Consider the following 21,826-nt stretch of genomic DNA (forward strand, 5'->3'; position numbering starts at 1 on the left):
TGTAATGTTTATTGAGGGATAATAGGGGCAGAGGCAGAGCTGAGGGTGAAGGAGATTCCCTAAACCTTCAACAAATCATCCACCTGAGAGAGCAGGCACTCTCACTATCTCAGCGCAAAATTGGTGCCTCTAACCTTATGGCGCACTTCTCTCGTACCAACCCTCCGATAGCATAACACTCCCTCAGCACTGACCCTCCGACAGTGCGGCGCTCCCTCAGCCCTGGCCCTCCGACAGTGCCCACTCCCTCAGCACTGACCCTCCGACAGTGCAGCGCTCCCTCAGCACTGACCCTCTGACAGTGCGGCGCTCCCTCAGCACTGACCCTCCGACAGTGCGGCATTCCCTCAGCCCTGACCCTCCGACAGTGCCCACTCCCTCAGCACTGACCCTCCGACAGTGCAGCGCTCCCTCAGCCCTGACCCTCTGACAGTGCGGCGCTCCCTCAGCCCTGACCCTCTGACAGTGCCCACTCCCTCAGCCCTGACCCTCCGACAGTGCGGCGCTCCCTCAGCCCTGACCCTCCGACAGTGCCCACTCCCTCAGCACTGACCCTCTGACAGTGCGGCGCTCCCTCGGCACTGACCCTCCGACAGTGCCCACTCCCTCAGCACTGACCCTCCGACAGTGCAGCGCTCCCTCAGCCCTGACCCTCTGACAGTGCCCACTCCCTCAGCCCTGACCCTCCGACAGTGCGGCGCTCCCTCAGCCCTGACCCTCCGACAGTGCCCACTCCCTCAGCACTGACCCTCTGACAGTGCGGCGCTCCCTCAGCACTGACCCTCCGACAGTGCCCACTCCCTCAGCACTGACCCTCCGACAGTGCAGCGCTCCCTCAGCCCTGACCCTCTGACAGTGCCCACTCCCTCAGCACTGACCCTCCGACAGTGCGGCGCTCCCTCAGCCCTGACCTTCCGACAGTGCGGCGCTCCCTCAGCACTGACCCTCCGACAGTGCAGCGCTCCCTCAGTACTGACCCTCCGACAGTGCAGCGCTCCCTCAGTACTGACCCTCCGACAGTGCCCACTGCCTCAGCACTGACCCTCCGACAGTGCGGCACTCCCTCAGCACTGACCCTCCGACAGTGCGGCACTCCCTCAGTACTGACCCTCTGACAGTGTGGCGCTCCCTCAGCACTGACCCTCTGACAGTGTGGCGCTCCCTCAGCACTGACCCTCTGACAGTGCGGCGCTCCCTCAGCACTGACCCTCCGACAGTGCGGCGCTCCCTCAGCACTGACCCTCTGACAGTGCAGCACTCCCTCAGCACTGACCTTCCGACAGTGCGGCACTCCCTCAGCCCTGACCCTCCAACAGTGTCTGCTCCCTCAGCACTGACCCTCCGATAGTGCGGCACTCCCTCAGCCCTGATCCTCCGACAGTGCAGCTTTCCCTCGATGTCTCAGTAGCGAAGTTGCTCTGAAGCTGTCCTAATTGCTGTGCCCTCTCTGTGGCCAATAGACAGAGCAGTAAACCCTGTCTGTGAGATTAGGACCAACACAGAGGGAGCTCCTGTCTGTGTTCCTCAGATCGGGGAGGTGTGATTACACTTTGGTTTAAATTTAGTCCCCCCGATATGAATTAGTGATGTTGAAAAGCGTCTTATGGAGACTGTAATATTTTTTGACTGCAGCACTCACGGAAGTGTCTTCGGAACAAGAAGCGAGAACATTGTCCACGAATGGGTTCCATTTAATGTCCAGAACATTTCCCTGGTGACCACAGACCTTTGGGTAAAGCGGATCTATTCGGCCCGTCTAAGACAGAAGGAAAAGAGATGGTGGTTACTCCTGAATGGGTTCTGTCAAAGATCTTGCATTTATGTAGTGCCTTTCATTCACAGACTTTGTATTGCCAATGAAGTGCTGGCCTCAGTGCTACGATGGGGGAGAAACAGCATCGAGTGGACATAAAGGAAGACCCTACAAACAGAAACTTCCTAGTTATCTCTTCCTGTGGTGTCAGGTCATGAGCAAAATGTCACATGAGGCTTTTGAGGGAACTCCCTGCTCTATCTTGTAACTGCACAGTGCAGAAAGAAGCCATTCGTCTGCCCTGACCCTCTAAAGAGCTTCCCACCCTGCCTTTCCCATGGCTAACTGACCTGCACATCCCTGGGCACCATGGGGCAATTTAGCATGGCCGATCCACCCAACCTGCGTATGTTTAGGCTGTGGGAGGAAACCCACACAGACATGGGGAAAATGTGCAAACTCCACACAGACAGTCACCATGGGGTGGAATTGAACCCAGGACCCTGGCACTGTGAGGCAGCAGTGCTAACCACTGAGCCAACCCAGTATTATGGGTTCTCTTTTGCATTTGTCTTTCAGGGTAGATAGGGCATCAGTGTAATGCTGCTTCCAAAACAGAGCAGCACAGACTACCAGCCTGTGCCTGAGGGGGACACAGAGCTCTGAAATAGACTGTCAACTACATGAGGTGTACCTTGGTATCCAGCCCCCATGGCTCACCTCAACCAACAGGCAATCTAAAACAATAAAATATTTAAGAGATGGATTTCTCAGGCTGGGTAAGATTAACGATCATCTGGACAGAAAAAGATGTAAATTTATAAAGCACCCTCGACTAATACCAGATGTCCCGGGACGCTTTACTCTACTTCTGAAGTGTAGCCCCTTGTATGGGAGTAGGAAACATGGCAGCCAATTCAGGCACAGCAAGATTCCACAATCAGTAACAAGATCATTGTGCAGATCCTATGCTTCATATGTACAGTCCTTTGAGGAACACTCATACCGACAAAACAGTGACACAGGGACCCTGATACTCCCCCACAGGGGGTAAAGGGAGGAGATATTTAACGTCACATTCACACATCACTCTTTAGGAACGAACACTGCGGGAGAGGAGTAAATCTGTGTGTCCGTGGAGACAGGGAGGGGGTGCGGTTTTAGCGATGAGCGGGGTTCTTGCAGTCTCTGGTGCTGTGCGGAACACGAGGTCAGGAGTTACTTGTCGAATTGACAGCTGGAGCACCATCACAGGCAGAGCCCTACATCTGAACACAAACTGGGCTGATCGGCACTGATGTACTTCATCTGATTCAGCACAAAGACAAAAGGAGATCTGTAACCGGCAGAGCAAGGGAATTTGGGAGAGGGCAGGGTCTGCAGCCAGCGAGGGGGTTTTATATTAACCTAGCACAATTTCAAAAGAGATTATGCTTCAAAAGAACTTTATTGGTTGTAAATTGCTTGAGATATCCTGAAGTTGTGAATGGTGCTATATAAATGCAGCTTCTTTCCTTCCTCACTCAAAGAAAACCAAGTCGAACGGAGATGCGTAGTTTTTAAAATCACAGAGCTGAGGTGGCCACTCAGCCCATCCTGTTCATGTTGTCCATTTGAAAGATATCCAGAGCTTCTCACTCCCTTTCTCACCCAGTCTAAAATATTTTGATTGATGTTTTACAGCATTGATGTTAGTTCTGTCCAGAAAGTGTAAATAGGGGAGAACATTTTACAATAAATTAGCTAAAAATATGTAAAGATCTTCTCTACCCATATTTCTTCATTGAGATCTGAGGGTAAATGCTGGAGTTCAGCGTGCAACTGTTATTTATAGATCTTCCACAGGGTGGCGGTGTTGTCTGTAAAAACCAAACCTTGCTCCAAAGTTGGAACTCAAACACTGTTTGAGTGCTGGAGAAACTCTGCAGGTATGGCAGCATCTGGAGAGAGAAACAGAGTTAATCTTTTGGGTCGAATGACCCTTCCTCAGAACTCTCAACCTCTTGCCTGAAACAGAAAGGGTCAACTATCCACTTTGTCACCCTTCTGTCTTCACCTGCTGGTTTAAATAGAATGGAAGTTGCACAAATTAGACCAGCGGGTGGAAAGGCCATTCTGAAGAGCCCTTTCTCTCGTGGTAAGACACATGGGCTGTTTCCTGGCTTCGCGTAATTTTAATAAAAAAGTTACGCATGCTCCCTATCCAATGCAAATCAACACTGATGCTAACAGTCCCTTCCCATATTTCTCTCAGTCCCACAAAACCTGGAAAAGCTGCACGTCTGGAATTAAGGATTTGCATTTGTTTTTCACCTTTCGCAACCACTGAAATCTCCAGAGATCTGAGTCAATGAAGCACTTTTCTTGAAGAATACTCAACATTACCGGAAAAGCAGCTCTCAATTTGTGCACAGAGACAGGCTAGGAGCAGGACTAGGCCACTCAACCCTGCTAGTCCGTTCTGCCACTCAATAAGATTACGCCTGGTCTAAGCCCATACGTCTACCTATCCCAAGAACATTTCCCCCTTTTGTTTACTGGGAATCTATTGCCCACTGCCTTAACAACACTGCGCTGGATTATGAGGAGAGTGTCTAAAGGTACTTGCGCACTGTGAGAGGTACAAATGACCACGTCTCTGTTTAAAATGGACACCTCCCGTGTTTTAAACAGTGATCCCCTCCCCAACTCCTTCAAACAACCAGCTGGGAGAAGCTGCAACATGCCAAACACCAGAAGGAACCTGCTCTGTTCTTGGTGGTGACTGAGGGATAATTGTTCACCAGGACACTGACAACAACTAAAACCAGAGACTGATGGAGAAACTCAGCAGGTCAGGCAGCGTTTGAGGAGACAGAAACAGAGGTTTGTCTGACATCAGTGATAATGGGAACTGCAGATGCTGTAGAATCCAAGATAACAAAGTGTGGAGCTGGATGAACACAGCAGGCCCAGCAGCATCTCAGGAGCACAAAAGCTGACGTTTCGGGCCTAGACTCTTCATCAGAGAACTCTCTGTTGAAGGGTCTAGCCCCGAAACATGTTTTTGTGCTCCTGAGATGCTGCTTGGCCTGCTGTGTTCATCCAGCTCCACACTTTGTTATCTTTGTCTGATATCACTCTATTTTTAAGGTGAGAGGAGAAAGATTTAAAAAATACATTAAAAAAACATTTTTGTTGATGAAGAGAATGGCTTGTTTGTGGAATGAACTTCCTGAGGAAGTAGTGGCCGTGGGTACAATTACAACATTTGAAAGAGATTTAGATAAGTTTGTGAATATGAAAGGTTTGGAGGGATAGGGGCCAAGCGTGGGGTTAGTTTAGTTTGGGATTATGGTCAGCACAGATTGCTTGGGGCAACAGGTCTGTTTCCATGCCTTGTGACTCAATGAAACTTCAGTCATACTAGACCTGAAACATTGATTGGATAATCCTCAACTCCACTTTCCTGCCTTTCCTCCATAACCACTGATTCCCTTCCTGATTAAAATTCCATCCACATCAATCATGAATTTACTGAATGACCCAGTCTGTGCAGTAAAGAATTTCACCGATTCATTACCCTCAGTGAAGAAATTCCTCCTCATCTCTGTCTTAAACTGCAACCCCCTCCTTCTGAGATGATGCCTCCCTGGCCGTAGACCCTCCCACAAGGGGAACAATCTCTGTCAATTGCTCTCAGAATCTGTTACAGTGATAGTAGGAATTGCAGAGGCTGGAGAATCTGAGATAACACGGTGTGGAGCTGGATGAACACGTAGGCCAAGCAGCATCTTAGGAGCAGGAAAGTTTGACATTTCAGGTCTTTCTGATGAAGGGTCTCGACCTGAAACATCAAATGTTCCTGCTCCTCTGATGCTGCTTGGCCTGCTGTGTTCATCCAGCTTCACACCGTGTTATCTCGCTCTCAGAATCTAATGTGTTTCTATCAGGTTGCCTCTTACTCTTCTAAACTCCAATGAATACAGGCCTAACATAGAATATAGAACATAGAACAATACAGCGCAGAACAGGCCCTTCAGCCCTCGATGTTGCGCCAACCTGTGAACTAATCTAAGCTCCTCCCCTGACACTATCCCATCATTATCCATATGCTTGTCCAAGGACTGTTTAAATGCCCCTAATGTGGTTGAGTTAACTACATTGGCAGGCAGGGCGTTCCACGCCCTTACCACTCTCCGAGTAAAGAACCTGCCTCTGACATCTGTCTTAAATCTCTCACCCCTCAATTTGTAGCTATGCCCCCTTGTACAAGCTGACGTCAACATCCTCGGAAAAAGACTCTCACTGTCCACCCTATCTAATCCTCTGATCATCTTGTATGTCTCTATTAAATTCCCTCTTAGCCATCTTCTCTCCTTTGAGAACAGACCCAAGTCCCTCAGCCTTTCTTCAAGGGCCTGTGCTCCAGACCAGGCAACATCCTGGTAAATCTCCTCTGCACATTTTTCAATGCTTCCACGTCCTTCCTGTAATGGGGCGACCAGAACTGCACGCAGTATTCCAAATGAGGCCGCACTAGCGTTTTGTACAATTGCAGCATGACATCATGGCTCCAGAACTCAATCCCGCTACCAATAAAACCTAACACACCGTAAGCCTTCTTAACAGCCCTATCAACCTGGGTGGCAACTTTCAGGGATCTATGTACGTGGACACTAAGATCCCTCTGCACATCCACACTACCAAGAATCTGTCCATTGACCCGGTATTCTGCCTTCTTATTATTCCTCCCAAAGTGAATCACCTCACATTTATCTGCATTGAACTCCATTTGCCACCTTTCGTCCCAATTCTGCTGTTTATCCAAGTGTCCCTGCAACCTGCAACATCCTTCCACACTGTCCACCACTCCACCGACTTTAGTGTCATCTGCAAACTTACTAACCCACCCACCTATGCCTGCGTCCAAGTCATTTATAAAAATGACAAACAGCAGTTGTCCCAAAACAGACGCTTGAGGCACACCATTAGTGACCGGACTCCAGGCTGAATATTTTCCATCAACCACCACTCGTTGCCTTCTTACAGAAAGCCAGTTTCTAATCCAAACTGCTAAATCTCCCTCAATCTCATGCCTCTGCATTTTCTCCAATAGCCCACCATGTGGAACTTTGCCAAAGGCTTTACTGAAGTCCATGCACACCACGTCAACTGCCCGACCCTCATCCACATGCTTGGTCACCTTCTCAAAAAACTCTGAGGATTGTGAGACACGATCTGCCCTTGACAAATCCATGCTGACTATCTCCAATCAAATTGTTGTTTGCTAGATGATTATAAATCCTATCTCTTATAATCCTTTCCAAAAATTTTCCTACAACAGACATAAGGCTCACACATCTATAATTACCTGGGTCACTCTACTGCCCTTCTTGAACAAGGGCACAACATTTACAATCCTCCAGTCCTCTGCTACTAAACCTGTAGACAATGAGGACTCAAAGATCAAGGCCAAAGGCTCCGCCACCTCCTCCCTAGCTTCCCAGATCCTTGTGCCTCAAGGAAAAATCCCATCTGGCCCAGGGGATTTATCTACCTTCACACCTTCTAGAATTGATAACACCTCCTCCTTACTAACCTTAATCCTTTCAATTCTAATAGCCCGTAACTCAGTCATCTCCTCTACAATATTCTCCTGTTCCTCAGTGAAAACAGATGAGAAATAATCATTTAGCACCTCTCCAATCTCCACAGGGTCCACACACAATTTCCCACTTCTGTCTTTGACTGGCCCTATTCCTACCCTCGTCATCCTCTTATTCCTCACATACCTATAGAAAGCTTTAGGGTTCTCTTTTATTCTACCTGCTAATGTCTGCTCATCTGCCCTCCTTGCTCTTCTTAACTCTCTCTTTAAATCCTTCCTAGCTAATCTGTACCTCTCCATCGCCTCATCTGAACCATCTCATCTCATCATACATAAGCCTCCCTCTTCTGCTTAACAAGAGATACAATTTCTTTAGTAAACCACGGTTCCCTTACCTTATCGCTTCCTCCCTGCATGACAGGGACATACCTATCAAGGACACGCAATACCTGTTCCTTAAGCCAGCTCCACATTTCGATTGTCCCCATCCCCTGCATTTTGTTAACCCATTCTATGCCTCCTAAGTCTTGCCTAATCGCATTATAATTGCCCTTCCCCCATCTATAACTCTTGCCCTGTGGCATGTTCCTATCCCTTACCATTGCTAAAGTAAACATAACCGAATAATGGTCACTCTCTCCAAAGTGCTCACCTACCACTAAACACCTGGCCTGGTTCACTACCAAGTACCAGATCCAGTGTGGCCTCCCCTCTTGTCGGCCCTTCGACATACTGAGTCAGGAAATCCTTCTGCACACTTTGGACATAAACTGATCCACCCGACGTACTAGAGTTATAGCATTTCCAGTCAATGTTGGGGAAGTTAAAGTCTCCCATAATGACCACCCTGTTCTTTTCACTCCTGCCCAGAATTGTTTTGTCAATCCTCTCCTCCACATCCCTGGAACTTTGCGGAGGCCTATAAAAAACTCCCAGCAGTGTGACCTCTCCTGTCCTGTTTCTGACCTCAGCCCATACCACCTCAGTAGACGAGTCTTCAGCAAAAGTTCTTTCAGCTACTGTTATACTGTCCTTGACTAACAAAGCCACACCTCCCCTTTTTTGCCACCTTCCTTGATCTTAATGAAAGATCTGAACCCTGGAACCTGCAACATCCATTCCTGACCCTGCTCTATCCATGTCTCCGAAATGGCCACAACATCAAAGTCCCAGGTACCTATCCATGCTGCAAGCTCGCCTGCCTTATTCCGGATACTCCTGGCGTTAAAGTAGACACACTTCAATCCAGCTTGCTGTCTGCCAGCACACTCCTGTGACACTGAGGTCCTGTCCATGTCCTCCCTACGCTCATCCTCCTGTGTACTAGAACTACACCTCAGTTTCCCATCCCCCTTCTGAGCTAGTTTAAATCCACCCAAATAGTACTAGCAAATTTCCCACCCAGGATATTAGTGCCCCTCTGGTTCAAGTGGAGACCGTCCTGCTCAACCTCTCCTCATACGACAGTCCCTTCAAACCCAGGATCAGCTGAGTGAGTCCTATCGGAGGCAGATGAGGGATCCTTCCTGTGATAAGGGATCCCAAGCCAGTATTCCAGCTGTGGCCTGACCTGTATCTTGTACACCTTTAGCAAAACTCCTCCTGACTTTTACACTCCCGCACAGACAGGAGTCACAAGGATCTGTCACAGGGGATGATCTCAGGGTCAGTCAGTGACCCCCACCATCTTTCAGTTTCACTTCCCAACACAAGACTGTTGCTGATCTGCCATCACTGGTGGAGGTGATGACCTATTGGTATTATTGCTGGACTGTTAATCCAGAGATCCTGGTAATGTTCCGGTGACCCGGGTTTGAATCCTGCCACGACAGAATAGTGGAATTTGAATTCAATAAAAATCTAGAATTAAGAGTCTAATGATGACCATTGTCGTTTGTTGGGAAAAACCCACCAGGTTCGCTAATGTCCTTTAGGGAAGGAAACTGCCATCCTTACCTGGTCTGGCCTACATGTGACTCCAGACCCACAGCAATGCGGTTGACCCTAAATCAGGGACGGGCAATAAATGCTGACTGGCCAGTGATGCCCACAGCCAATGAGTGAATGAAAAATTCACTCACAAACAGCCTACTTCTTCCTGAGAATAAACTTTCCTCAACCTCCACATTCAGCATCCTGTAGATGCACTGCGTGGCTCTGAAATCTATGGGCTGTAATGGGTGTGTGCCTCCTACAGCATCTCCCTTGCCCTACGCCCAAACACTGCTTTCACTGGTAATGCTCTGCCCGCCTTCCAATCCAAACTATTAGCTGGGTAAGACCAGAGCCTCAGTGCGTTGCCAATGGCAGCCTCCCTCTCGCTGGCCAACCATTTGATGCCACTCCTGGTTCTCCTGCAGCACCAACTGGAAGCCAAGCCTATGCCCCAAAGATTGGCGCTGACCGTGGCGGCAGCAACAAGCTGCCTTGTGGCTGTGGGGGGAGTGGAAGAGGGAATACAGCGTGTGACTAGTGAGCAGCTGTCCCCCCAAGTCACTGTGAAAACTCGTGAGAACACGGGATAACATAGAATGGCAAAGTTCAGGCGAGCAGTTGTAGAGGTTTACAGCATGGAAAAAGGCCCTTCAGCCCGTCTTATCCATGCTGCCCAGTTTTCACAGTTAATCTTGTCCCATTTGCCTGTTTTTGGCCCATATCCATTCAAGTCTATCCCATCAGCTAAGGGTTGCATGCTTGTTGCTGTGGGAAACACAATGCCTGTTGGAGAACTGTTTCATTAATGTCTATTACACCTGGGTCCGAGCTTGTGTGAGCACGGTGGGGGGAGCAGGATGGGTTTGTGGGTTGTTCTTTACATAAGTGAAGGTGTGGTAAATACAATCAAAAGGGAATTGAATTGTTCTGTGTAACATCTGTTGCAGCATCTCAGCATGGCCGTTAGAAGCCTAGAATCCCTACTGAGTGGAAGCAGGCCATTTGGCCTATTGAGGTCACACTGACCCTCTGAAGAGCATCCCACCCAGAACACTATAGCATATCCAACCCACCTAACCCACACGTCTTTGGGCTATAGGAAGAAACCAGACTCAGGGAGAACATGCAAGCTCCACATAGATAGTTGTCTGAGGGTGGAACTGAACCTGGGTCCCTGGTGCAAAATACTGAGCCACTGTGCTGCCCTATTCTGGGTACTTGTTTAAACCAACCTCTTCAGAGATGTTCTGACATCTCTGGAGCATGTGAGGCTTAAACCTGGACCTTCTTGCTCTGAGATAGGGGCACTATCGTAAGAGCCCCTAGGGTAGGAGCTGAGAAAACAATCCACAAGACCTAAAGATGTGGACACTGGACATTAGTGTGTCACCCTCTGAGTTCATGGTCATCTCTCCTGCTCCTGATACATCTGCAAAGCACTTGATTGAAATATCTGTCTCTCCCACAATGCAGTGCGTCACTCATTCTGGTATCTTTCCTTCCCTTTCTTCACATCCTTTCTCACTAACCCCCTTCTGGTGGTAGCATCTGGACACCCAGAACAGGAGGCCTGGGTTCAAGCCCCACCTGCTCCAGAGGTGTGTAATAACAGCTTCGTAAGAAAAATAGGTTAAAAAACCTTTTAAAAAGAGAACAAGCTCGCTTGCTCCTATAAACATGGAATCTATTTAATAACCAGATCTCACTTCAGGTGGTAGTGACAAGTACGGCTGCCTTTCTAATGGCAGTGCAGCCAACTCTGTTATTCCAGAGACCTAGCTAATGTCCTGGGGACTCAGGTTCGAATCCCACCACGGCAGATGGTGGAATTTGAATTCAATAAATATCTAGGAAGAGACTAATGATGACCATAAATACATTGCTGATTGTTAGGTAAAGCCCATCTGGTTCACTAATATCCTTTAGGGAAGGAAGCTGCCATCCTTACCTGGTCTGGCCTACATGTGACTCCAGACCCACAGCGATGCGGTTGACTCTTAACTGCCCTCTGGGCAATTAGGGATGGGCAATAAATGCTGCCTGGCCGGTGACATCTTCATCCCGTGAATGAATTTAAAATAGGGCGCACAGCAAGATCCCATCAAACGGCTTGTTGTTCCCTTCCTCCTCCCCCATTCTCTAGTCTCCTCCTAATTTTGTTGCTGCAGCAATCCCTCTAATAGAAGCTCCAGTCCCAATTCTCTCTCCAAATTCCCATCCAAGGCACCATTTAGCCATGTTTGCACATCAGGAGGTTTTCCCCAGGTCGCTCTCTGTTTTATTTGGCTATTAATTTACCGCTGCCTTTTGCCGAGCTGGTGTTGGGGAGGATAGTCAGTGGAAGGATCTCTGGGTTAGTGAGTGCACTGTTTAAAATCGTGCAGGTGGCAGCTGGTTACTGTGGGCTCTCGGTTTCCGTTGGAAATACATCCTACCTGTTCGAGGGGAATGACGAGAAAGGACCCTCCACCCGCACTCTCAGTGACAATGGCGAGGAACTTGGGGTTGATGGCACAGAAGTGGTTGTCGTGAACGTTCTTGGTGATGGAGATGCCGTCGAAGCAGTGCTCCCGACTCGCTGCCTTGCCATAGACATTCCTGAACTTGGAGCTGCGGTACTGTGGGCGCCATGACATCTGTAAAGCAACCAGAAGCGACCGTGTTAATGGAAACCTTCCCAGGGCTGGGTGCCTGATTGCATTAGTGCCAGACCGGGAGGTTTAAGACAATTACACCTTCCAGTGTAAACGGTCACGCTCTCAGAGTAATCAGTCAGGTCATGTCCTGTGATATCATCAAGGACAGAACCCAGATGGAGTGTGTCTGTGACTTTGCAAATAGCTGCAAATAAACTTCGAGATATCTGTTTCAACAAGAACATAGGAACAGGAGTAGGCTATTCAGCCATTAAGCCTGTTCCACCATTCAATGAGATCATGACCAATCTGTATTCTAACTACAAGAGCCTTTGGCTCATATCCTTTCATTTTCTTTGCTCAACAAATTTCAAGAGACAAACATTTAACAGCTGACCCAGCATCCAGTCCTGTTTGTGGAAGAGAGAGTTCCAAATCTGTCCCAGCTTCTGCGTATAGAAGGAATCTTTGTGGGATATATTGCAGGAGCTCGCTATCTTCCAGGACAGCGCTCAGAACATATGGCACGGGCAGTGGGGTCTCAGCCAAGGAATGTACAGCAGGCATGGCTAGTGCTCAGTGCCAGTGAATGTACAAGGTGAACCAAAACCAGGCACTGACCGTCTGAGAGCCTGCGTCTGTCTGGCACGGAGGCCTCAACTATCACTGTAGGCCTTTAGCCTGCAGGCAGGCAAGTAGAGGGGACATACCCACTGTGTGCCATCTACAGTGACACTGCCAATCCATTTGGTAACATTGCACTCGGCACAGTACAGGTCACGGTACTTACTGAAGGACATCAGTGCAGTTCAGAGAAGGTTCACTAGAATCAGGACTGGAGAGACTGGACTGCCTTATGAAGAAAGGCTAAATAAGCTGGGCCTGTAACCTCTGGAGTTTGGAAAAGTGACAAGTGACTTCATTGAAACATACGGATAATGAACTAGAATCGGCCACTTGGCCCTTCCAGCCTGGTCCACCATTCAATAAGATCATGACTGATCTGATTTTAACCTCAACTCCACATTCCTGCACATCTGCGATAACCTTTCATCCTCTTGGTCATCAAGAATCTACCACTGCCTTAAAGTTATTAAAAGGCTGTGTACTTGCTTCCTTTGAGAAAGGGATTCCACAAAATCTCAGAGGAGAAATGTTTCCATATCACTGCTTCAAATGGGCACCCCCTTATTTTCAAACTCTGGCCCCTCTTTCTAGATTCCCCTACAAAAGGGAACCATCCACCCAGTCAAGCCCCTTGGGATCTTAAACATTTCAATTAAATCCCATCCGACTGTACTAAACTTCACTGGATACAGGCCGAGCCCCTCCTCAGAAGGCAACCTGCTCACTCCAGGTCCTGACGGGACTTGACTGGGTAAATACCTGAAAAAAAAACCCACCTCCACAGGGTCGATGCTCCTCACTACACTATGTGGGGTCTGGTATGGCACCTCCCAGCCAGCACACCACACGTTCTTTACCAAATTCCCTGGTCCCCTTCAGAGCAGTGGAATTCACTCTGTCCCGTTCTCTGTGGAGAGTGTTTACATCTGTCAGTGTAACGACAATCAGAACCATGAGCCTACTATAGTGCACAAGCATTCCCTCCCTCTCATTCCTTGCTGTTAAGTTGATTTGATCTTTTGACATCAGCCCCCCCATGAGGGGGGAGTAACAGTGCACAGTTTTGCAGAATTATAAGGTCATGAGACCATAAAACAAAGGAGCAGAAGTTAGGCCATTCAGCCCATCAAGTCTGCTCTGCCATTCAATCATGGCTGATAAGTTCCTCAATCTCATTCTCCCGCTTTCTCCCCATAACTCTTGATAATCAAGAACCTATCTATCTCAGTCTTAAATGTACTCAGTGACCTGGCCTCCACAGCGATCTATGGCAGTGAATTCCACAGATTCACCACTCTCTGGGTGAAGAAGTTTCTCCTTCTTTCCCTTCTAAAAGGTCTTCCCTTTGCTCTAAGGCTGTGCCCTCGGGTCCCAGTCTCTCCTACCAATGAAAACATCTTCCCAACATCCACTCTGTCCAGGCCATTCAGTATTCTGTAAGTTTCAATCAGATCCCCCCTCATCCTTCTAAACCCCAGAGACCCAGAGTCTATTATATGGGAGTTGGGCTTCAATTTGTAAGGACTTGTTTTTCTATTATGGAGAGAGAAAGAAGAGAGGAGGAGAGTGAGAGAGAGAGAGAGAAGGGGGAAGGGAGAAGAGAGAAGGGAGAGGCTGTTGACTTCCAAACCAGATCTCCTCCTACAGGGCAGCTGGGAAGACAGCATCAACACTGTTTGCACATGATGCCCATGTGGGAGCTCGCACAGTGAAATTGGTACCCACAAGGACTATGACAAGGAAAACCCAAAGATTCAGACGCTTTACCAGATTGAAAGGGACCTCGGGAGACTGTCGTACAAATTGCTGTATTTGTACGAACTGTGGAGCTGGGCCGAAGGTTGAATGCTGTGCGCCCAACAAGACTTCAGTGTTGTTTAATCTTCCTTCTCCCTTACTGCTACCTTGGCATCTGCGGCTGAGTGTGACGTTACATGTTGACTGCGTTGCCCAATGGGCTCATATGATATTAGCGGGCACCTCCTGGCGACATTAAGCTGGGAGAGCACTCTGTTTGACTGGGCAGTGGCAGATGGGGCTGCATATAGATGGGTGCAGTAGGGCATTTGTGGAATATCCCAGGATAAAATCCCCATGGGCCCTGTCTGACACTCCTCTTCCCTCTCGGTGGGCAATAAGACCTCAGCCAGCCAGCCAGCCAATCAGATCATGCATCCGTGACTCGAGTCAAGGTCCTTTCACATGTGCAGCAGAGGTTGACCATTTGAAGGGCTGAGTGGCCTACTCCTGCCCTGAGATCCTATGTTCTGCTGGACCTGGGCTCTCCACAGCCAGTTCATGTGCATGTTGAAGTCACAACATTAGATAGAGCCTCAGAGCAAGACTGTCCCAGCCCATGATCACTGGCACTTCTGCTGAATATTCCCCTGCTGTCCCTCTGTCAGCTCAGCCAGCAACTGTAGTGGGCCCCTGGTCTAGAGCAAAGACTTTATCTGCTCCACCATCCTCCTGGCAGTGCCCCCCCCAACCCACTGTCACCACAATGTGACCCTCATCTGACACTGGATCGATCGCCCATTGAGGGGCCTCGGGGCTGGGAGAGGGCAGGGGGTATGGCACTGACAGTGCAGCCCATGAGGCTCAGGATCATTCCTCTTCAGAAGCAGGGTCCATGGGGCTGCTAGAGAGAGAGAGACAACAGGCAGAGTGTACAGGAGAGGCTCTGCTTTCTTTTGGGATCTGGAAGCTGTGTAGAACCACAGAAAGAGAGTTGTTAGACCTTTACTAAAGGTCTCATTGAGATATTGCTGCTTGATGTGTGGCCGGGAGCAGCAGCTGGAGATGTCCCTGCTCGACAGTTAGCAATATCAAATCCAGCCTTCAACCCTTCCCCTTGCTATCCCAGCAGCTCCACAGCCTGCTCCCTGAAGGGGGTTCAGCAGCCTCATGTTCGGGCATCCCTCTCCCAGCTGGGCACATTCACATGCTCAGCCGTGCATCTCAGATAGAGAGGCCGTAACACGGGCACAGTGCCACTGTGCCTGTGTTGATAGATACAGAGAGAGACATCATCCCCAGAGCTCAGTGTCACTAATTACAATGCGGTTTTGGGGGAAAGTTAGGAGATAGAGGGTTCTGAACAAAATGGGGTTTAGTGCCACTAAAGAGCGAGAGTCAATGAGACACAATGTTTCCACAATGTGTGTCCCCAAGAGGTGCTGATCCTGAAGCCATGTTTTATGGTTCTGTCCTTGTCCATGTAAGCTTTAGGTGGAAAGCTACCGGAGGTTATGACAAGGCCAGTGAGTCGATAGTGAGTGTCTCCGAGCTCCTTTGCGCTTCCAGTGCAAACCCTGGCACATGGATGCCAGACAGTGCCTCTGTGGTGCCAGTCATGTAACACTGGTGACTGTGATGAAGTGGCACACGACTCCACTCTAGTGGAGATGCCAGGCACGTGTGTGTGACAGCTGTGTCCCATGGTAGCCTCACAATGGGAGCTCATGCTCACAGGCACGAAGCATTGAGGATAGAATAAGACACCCTCTGGTGAAGATCAGCAGGTCCTCTGTTCCCTGGTAACCCCGGGAGCGAGAGTCTGTCTGATCACTACTGATGCTAATCCTCCTCTGGACCTCAGGCTGCCTTCACTTGGCAGAGGCGGCTTCCTGTTGGCAAAGACTTCCATAATCTCCCAGCCAACCCTCAGGAGGAGCCGTCCTTCCTGCCTTGCTGTTTTACACGTGTATAATGATCAGAGAACAATGTAATTGTGCCAGACATGGTGATGACTTAGTGGAATTGGAATTCAATATAGGAGCAAAGATGTCCTTCTGCAGCTGTACAGGGCCCTGGTGAGACCGCACCTGGAGTATTTTATGCAGTTTTGGTCTCCAAATTTGAGGAAGGACATTCTTGCTATTGAGGGAGTGCAGCATGGGTTCACGAGGTCAATTCCTGGAATGGCGGGACTATCATATGTCGAAAGATTGGAGTGACTGGGCTTGTATACACTTGAGTTTAGAAAGATGAGAGGGGATCTGATTGAGACGTATAAGATTATTAAGGGATTGGACACAGTGGAGGCAGGAAGCATGTTTCCGCTGATGGGTGAGTCCAGGACCAGAGGACACAGTTTAAAAATAAGGGGTAGGCCATTTAGAACAGAGTTGAGGAAAAACCTCTTCACCCAGAGAGTGGTGGATATATGGAATGCTTTGACCCAGAAGGCAGTGGAGGCCAACTCTCTGGACACTTTCAAGAACGAGATGGAAAGAGCTCTTAAAGATAGTGGAATCAAGGGTTATGGGGATAAGGCAGGAACAGGATACTGATTGTGGATGATCAGCCATGATCATAATGAATGGTGGTGCTGGCTCGAAGGGCCGAATGGTCTACTCCAGCACCTATTGTCTATTGTCTATTGCCTACTATCACTAGACAAGTAATCCAGAGACCCCAGTAATGTTCTGGGGGGGTTCAAATCCTGCCAACAGATAACGAAACTTGAATTCTATAAAAATCTTACATTAAGACTCTGGTGATGACCATAAGTTGATTGTTGGAAATGTTCCCTTGTGTTCTTTAGGGAAGGAAACTGCCATCCTTGCTTGGTCTGGGGTACTTGTGACTCCAGACCCACAGCAGCGTGGCTGATTCTTGACTCGGATTAATTAGGGATGGACAAACAGTGCTGGCCTAGAAAGCAACATCATCATCCTGGGAATGAATTTTTTTAAAAAACCTGACCAGAGACCCCCCAAGCAGAATCATAGAATCCCTACAGTGCAGAAACAGGCCATTTGGCCCAACAAGCTCACACTGCCCTTCCAAAGAACATCCCACCCAGACCCATTCCCCAAGTCTCACCCAACCACACCTGGACACTGTGGGCAATTTAGCATGGCCAATCCACCTATCCTGCACATTTTTGGACTGTGGGAGGAAACTAGAGGAAACCCACTAAGACCCGGGGAGAATGTGCAAACTCCACACAGACAGTCGCTTGAGGGTGGAATCGAACCAGGTCCCTGGTGCTGACAGACAGCAGTGCTAAACACTGAGCCACGGTGCACCTCCTGCTTTGAAAGCTACCTCCACACTCACTTAACCTCATAGGCAAAACATGATTCTGCCTGACATCTGTGAGAGAAGGGGATGTTATTCCCACCCCCACACCCCGAGAGATTTGCTGGGAGCAAACGCAATGAAGCGACTTTATAGCATCATCTGAACTCAGGCCAAGTGAGTGCCTGGTGATTTCCACCGGTGTATCCACAGCGATGGTACTAAATCTTGGCTGGGGATGAGTAACCAGCATCACCAGATTGAGCAAAACTCCCCAGAAGCGAATCAGGAAGGGATGAGCATATATTGCAATTTTTGTTTAATGACTTTGAGGCACTAATCTAATCTCTGGGCTGATATACCAAAGCTTAAGCCTTGCTCTCTCAACTCTTAATACTTTCAGAATCCCACATAATCCTATAGCCCGAAACATCTAAAATATTAGACAATCCTCAGGAGCTTTATTTGAATCATGGAAGCCCCACAGTGCAGAAAGAAGCCATTCAGCCCATCAAGTCTGCACTGACCCTTGAAACAGGATTCTACTGTAGACAGAGATAATGGGAACTGCAGATGCTGGAGAATCCAAGATAATAAAATGTGAGGCTGGATGAACACAGCAGGCCCAGCAGCATCTCAGGAGCACAAAAGCTGACGTTTCGGGCCTAGACCCTTCATCAGAGAGGGGGATGGGGTGAGGGTTCTGGAATAAATAGGGAGAGAGGGGGAGGCGGACCGAAGATGGAGAGAAAAGAAGATAGGTGGAGAGGGTATAGGTGGGGAGGTAGGGAGGGGATAGGTCAGTCCAGGGAAGACGGACAGGTCAAGGAGGTGGGATGAGGTTAGTAGGTAGATGGGGGTGTGGCTTGGGGTGGGAGGAAGGGATGGGTGAGAGGAAGAACAGGTTAGGGAGGCAGAGACAGGTTGGACTGGTTTTGGGATGCAGTGGGTGGAGGGGAAGAGCTGGGCTGGTTGTGTGGTGCAGTGGGGGGAGGGGACGAACTGGGCTGGTTTAGGGATGCAGTGGGGGAAGGGGAGATTTTGAAACTGGTGAAGTCCACATTGATACCATTGATAGACCCAGCCTCATACCCTATCCCTGTAACCCTGCATTTCCCATGGCCAATCCACTTAACCTGCGTGTCGTTCGACTTTGGGACGAAACTGGAGCACCCGGAGGAAACCCACACAGACATGGGGAGAATGTGCAGGCTCCACACAGACAGTTGCCAGAGGCTGGAATCGAACCCAGATCCCTGGGACTGAGAGCCACTGTGCCGTCCCTAATTATTTATCTCATTGCATCAGGTGTCCCTTCTCTTGCAGCAAATGAAGAAAAAATTCCAAAATGTCTCTCTCAATCTCTGTTTTACAGCTAATGAGGTATTTTTGCAAGTTGTTGTAATGTTAGTGTTACGTGCTGGGTGATATGGGAAGTGGGGGTTGCACATAAAGGAGAGTGAATTGGCTCCAGCCTTTTCAACCTCCTTAGTTAGCTATGCCAAATCCTTCAAATTCTTTTTTCTGCATGAGGCAATACCTCTCTCTAATAAAAACATAGCTGCCTACAGTCTAATGTATCAGCAAGGAGCCAATTACAAGGTTCTCCTGAGTGAAAGAAAGAGTAATTTGATTATTATTTTCTTGCAGTTAGCAAATAAAAATACAATACACATGGGCACAAGGCTAAAAGGAGATAGTGTGTAGGACGAAAGATGAACGAAATCTATAGTCTAAAGTTCTTGGTCTATAGTCTAAAACCTCATTTCCATAGACACTCTGAGATCAAAGCTGTCTAATTGGTGCTGAGTTTTCGGTTGTAATGAAGAATTCCATTGTGCTTTGAGTGTTCTGATATTTCTTTTAAAAATCAGTTATGTCATTGGTCATTTTTCTCCCTTCTGGAGAGGCTAAGAGAAGCCTTTATCCTGCTGCTTCCAGTCACAAATCCATCTCCACTGCTTTGCCAAAAAACTGCTTCTTGAAAGATGAGCTTGTGAGTGTAAATTACCCTGCTGAGGTTGTGTTTCTTCAGGTCCAAGCATTGCAGGTGAAGTTGCAACTTCAACACAATGAAAAAATTCACAAAAGGGTGTAAATAAAAACAGGTGACAAGGGATTCCCCACAGTTGTGGAGCTTCAGTGGCATCTGATAAAATGTAGTTTTGGTTCGTACTATCTTGTTTCAAAACTTGACCAACCTGTGGTCAAGGGATCGCTGTGGCTATTGCTAGTCTTCACAGCGTTCTTCCTTTTCAAAACCATTTCTATCCCAGGTATTAAAATCAGAAATAAAATATATAGTGCAGTTTTTTTTAATCTTTGTGATAAGAAATGTAAAGCCACTTATTCAGTGATAACACCAGGTAATCTACTTTAATGTTGTAGATTGAGAGATAAATATTGATCAAGACACCAGGGGGAGCCCTTTTGTTTTTCTTGAAATGGTGGCCATGGGATCTTTTATATCTCAGGGCCTAATTTTAATGTCTCTTCAGGAAGTTATACTTCTAACTACATAGCAGGTCCTGAGTGCTACACCCAGACTGTCAGTTCAGGATATAGGCTCAGGTTCCTGGAGTAGGACCTGAACCCATAACATTTTGAGTCAGCAGCGAGACGAAATCTCTACAGACATAAACACTCCACCAAGAGTGAACTGCAAACTGAACCACGGCCACTAACAAAATGGTCTGGCAGAATTCAACAAGTTACCCATAGGCTTACGTTCACTCATGGATGACATTTAGTTAAACAGACAAGATCACAGAACACCTTCATCTGTTAAATCAGCTCCTGAACATTTTCTGAAGAAGGAGCTTTCCTGTTCCTCTGATGCTGCTTGGCCTGCTGAGTTCGTCCAGCTGTACACCTTGTTATCTCCTGAATATCAGGCTTGCTTCCATATTTGTTAGTGAAGTGTAACAAGCGTTTCAAAGGAATAGTGGCAGCTGAAAGGAGAGATACCTTTCTGAAGCTTTTCATCTTGTACTCAATCAGGACAAATGCAAGAATACCACATTTCTAACCACCACAGCAATTTGTACTACAGGAGTGGGGGGGCGGGGGTGAGGATGCTGATTGGCTGAAGTGTTGCTATGGAGCTTGGGCAGTCTGCAGATTCACATAGCTAGACAGAAAACAACACCTCAACCATAGCCAATGAATCAGCACCTACTTTCTGCTGGGACAATTTACCCTGGAGCGGAGGCTATGGGTGACCTTATAGAGCTTTACAAAATCACAATGGGTCGCGCATTGATAAGGTGAATGGTGAAGACCTTTTCTCCCAGGGTAGGGGGGGGTCCAAAACCAGAAGGCACCGGTTTAAGGTGAGACGGGAGAGATTTAAAAGGGTACTGAGGGGCCAAGCTTTTCACACAGAGGGTGGTGCGTGTATGGTTTGATCTGCCAGAGGTTACAGTTGAGACAAGTACAATCACAACATTTAAAAGATATTTGGATAGGTTTCTCTTTCTGATGAAGAGTCTAGGCCCGAAACGTCAGCTTTTGTGCTCCTAAGATGCTGCTTGGCCTGCTGTGTTCATCCAGCCCCACACCTTGTTATCTCGGATTCTCCAGCATCTGCTGTTCCCATTATCTCTGAATAGGTACATGGATAGGAAAAGTTTAGAGGGATATAGACCAAACGTGGGCAAATGGGACAAGTTCGGTTTTGGAAACCTGGTCAGCGTGGATGAGTTGGGCTGAAGGGCCTGTTTCTGTGCTGTATGACTCTGACTCTAAAAAATATTTTTAAAACCTGCAGATGCTGGAGATTTGCAGCAAAAACAGAAACTGCTGGAGAAACTCAGCAGCATCAGCAGTGAGAGAAACAGAATTAATGTTGCGAGTCCAGACACCCTTCTTTGGAACATTTCTGCTGTTGCATGTTATTGTGATTGTTCGAAATGTGGTATCCTTGCATTCGACCCAGTGAGCAGAAGACAAAAAATTTCAGGAACATACCTCTCTTTAAGCAATATTCTATAGGACCAAACAACCCTAAAATAAAGGGAGATAACAGTATGGAGCTGGAGGAACACAGCAGGCCAGGCAGCATCAGAGGAGCAGGAAAGTTGACGTTTTGGGTTGGGACCCTTAGTCAGAAAAATGAAACTTTTTTCTGACAAAGGGCTGAAAGTTTCCAGGTCACTGGACTCACAATGTTAACTCTGTTTCTGTCACCACTGATGCTGCTGAGTTTCTCCAGCTCCACATGATGTTATCTCTGACTCCAGCATCTGCAGTTCTTGC

At 48.1% G+C, this 21,826-nt stretch overlaps 1 protein-coding gene across 3 annotated transcripts in view; it reads right to left on the reverse strand.

The window, feature by feature from the left end:
• Positions 1-21,826, reverse strand: part of coro2ba (coronin, actin binding protein, 2Ba) — a 156,201-nt gene that overhangs the window by 54,293 nt on the left and 80,082 nt on the right. For all 3 annotated transcript variants that reach the window (XM_048563180.2, XM_048563182.2, XM_048563181.2), the window contains exons 2-3: positions 11,714-11,914; positions 1,640-1,756 (exon numbers count right to left, since the gene is read on the reverse strand). In XM_048563180.2, the coding sequence (XP_048419137.1) occupies positions 1,640-1,756; positions 11,714-11,914 (318 nt within the window). The remainder of the gene's footprint in view (positions 1-1,639; positions 1,757-11,713; positions 11,915-21,826) is intronic.

The sequence above is a fragment of the Stegostoma tigrinum genome, chromosome 33 (genome assembly GCF_030684315.1).
Source record: "Stegostoma tigrinum isolate sSteTig4 chromosome 33, sSteTig4.hap1, whole genome shotgun sequence".
Classification (NCBI taxonomy): domain Eukaryota; kingdom Metazoa; phylum Chordata; class Chondrichthyes; order Orectolobiformes; family Stegostomatidae; genus Stegostoma; species Stegostoma tigrinum.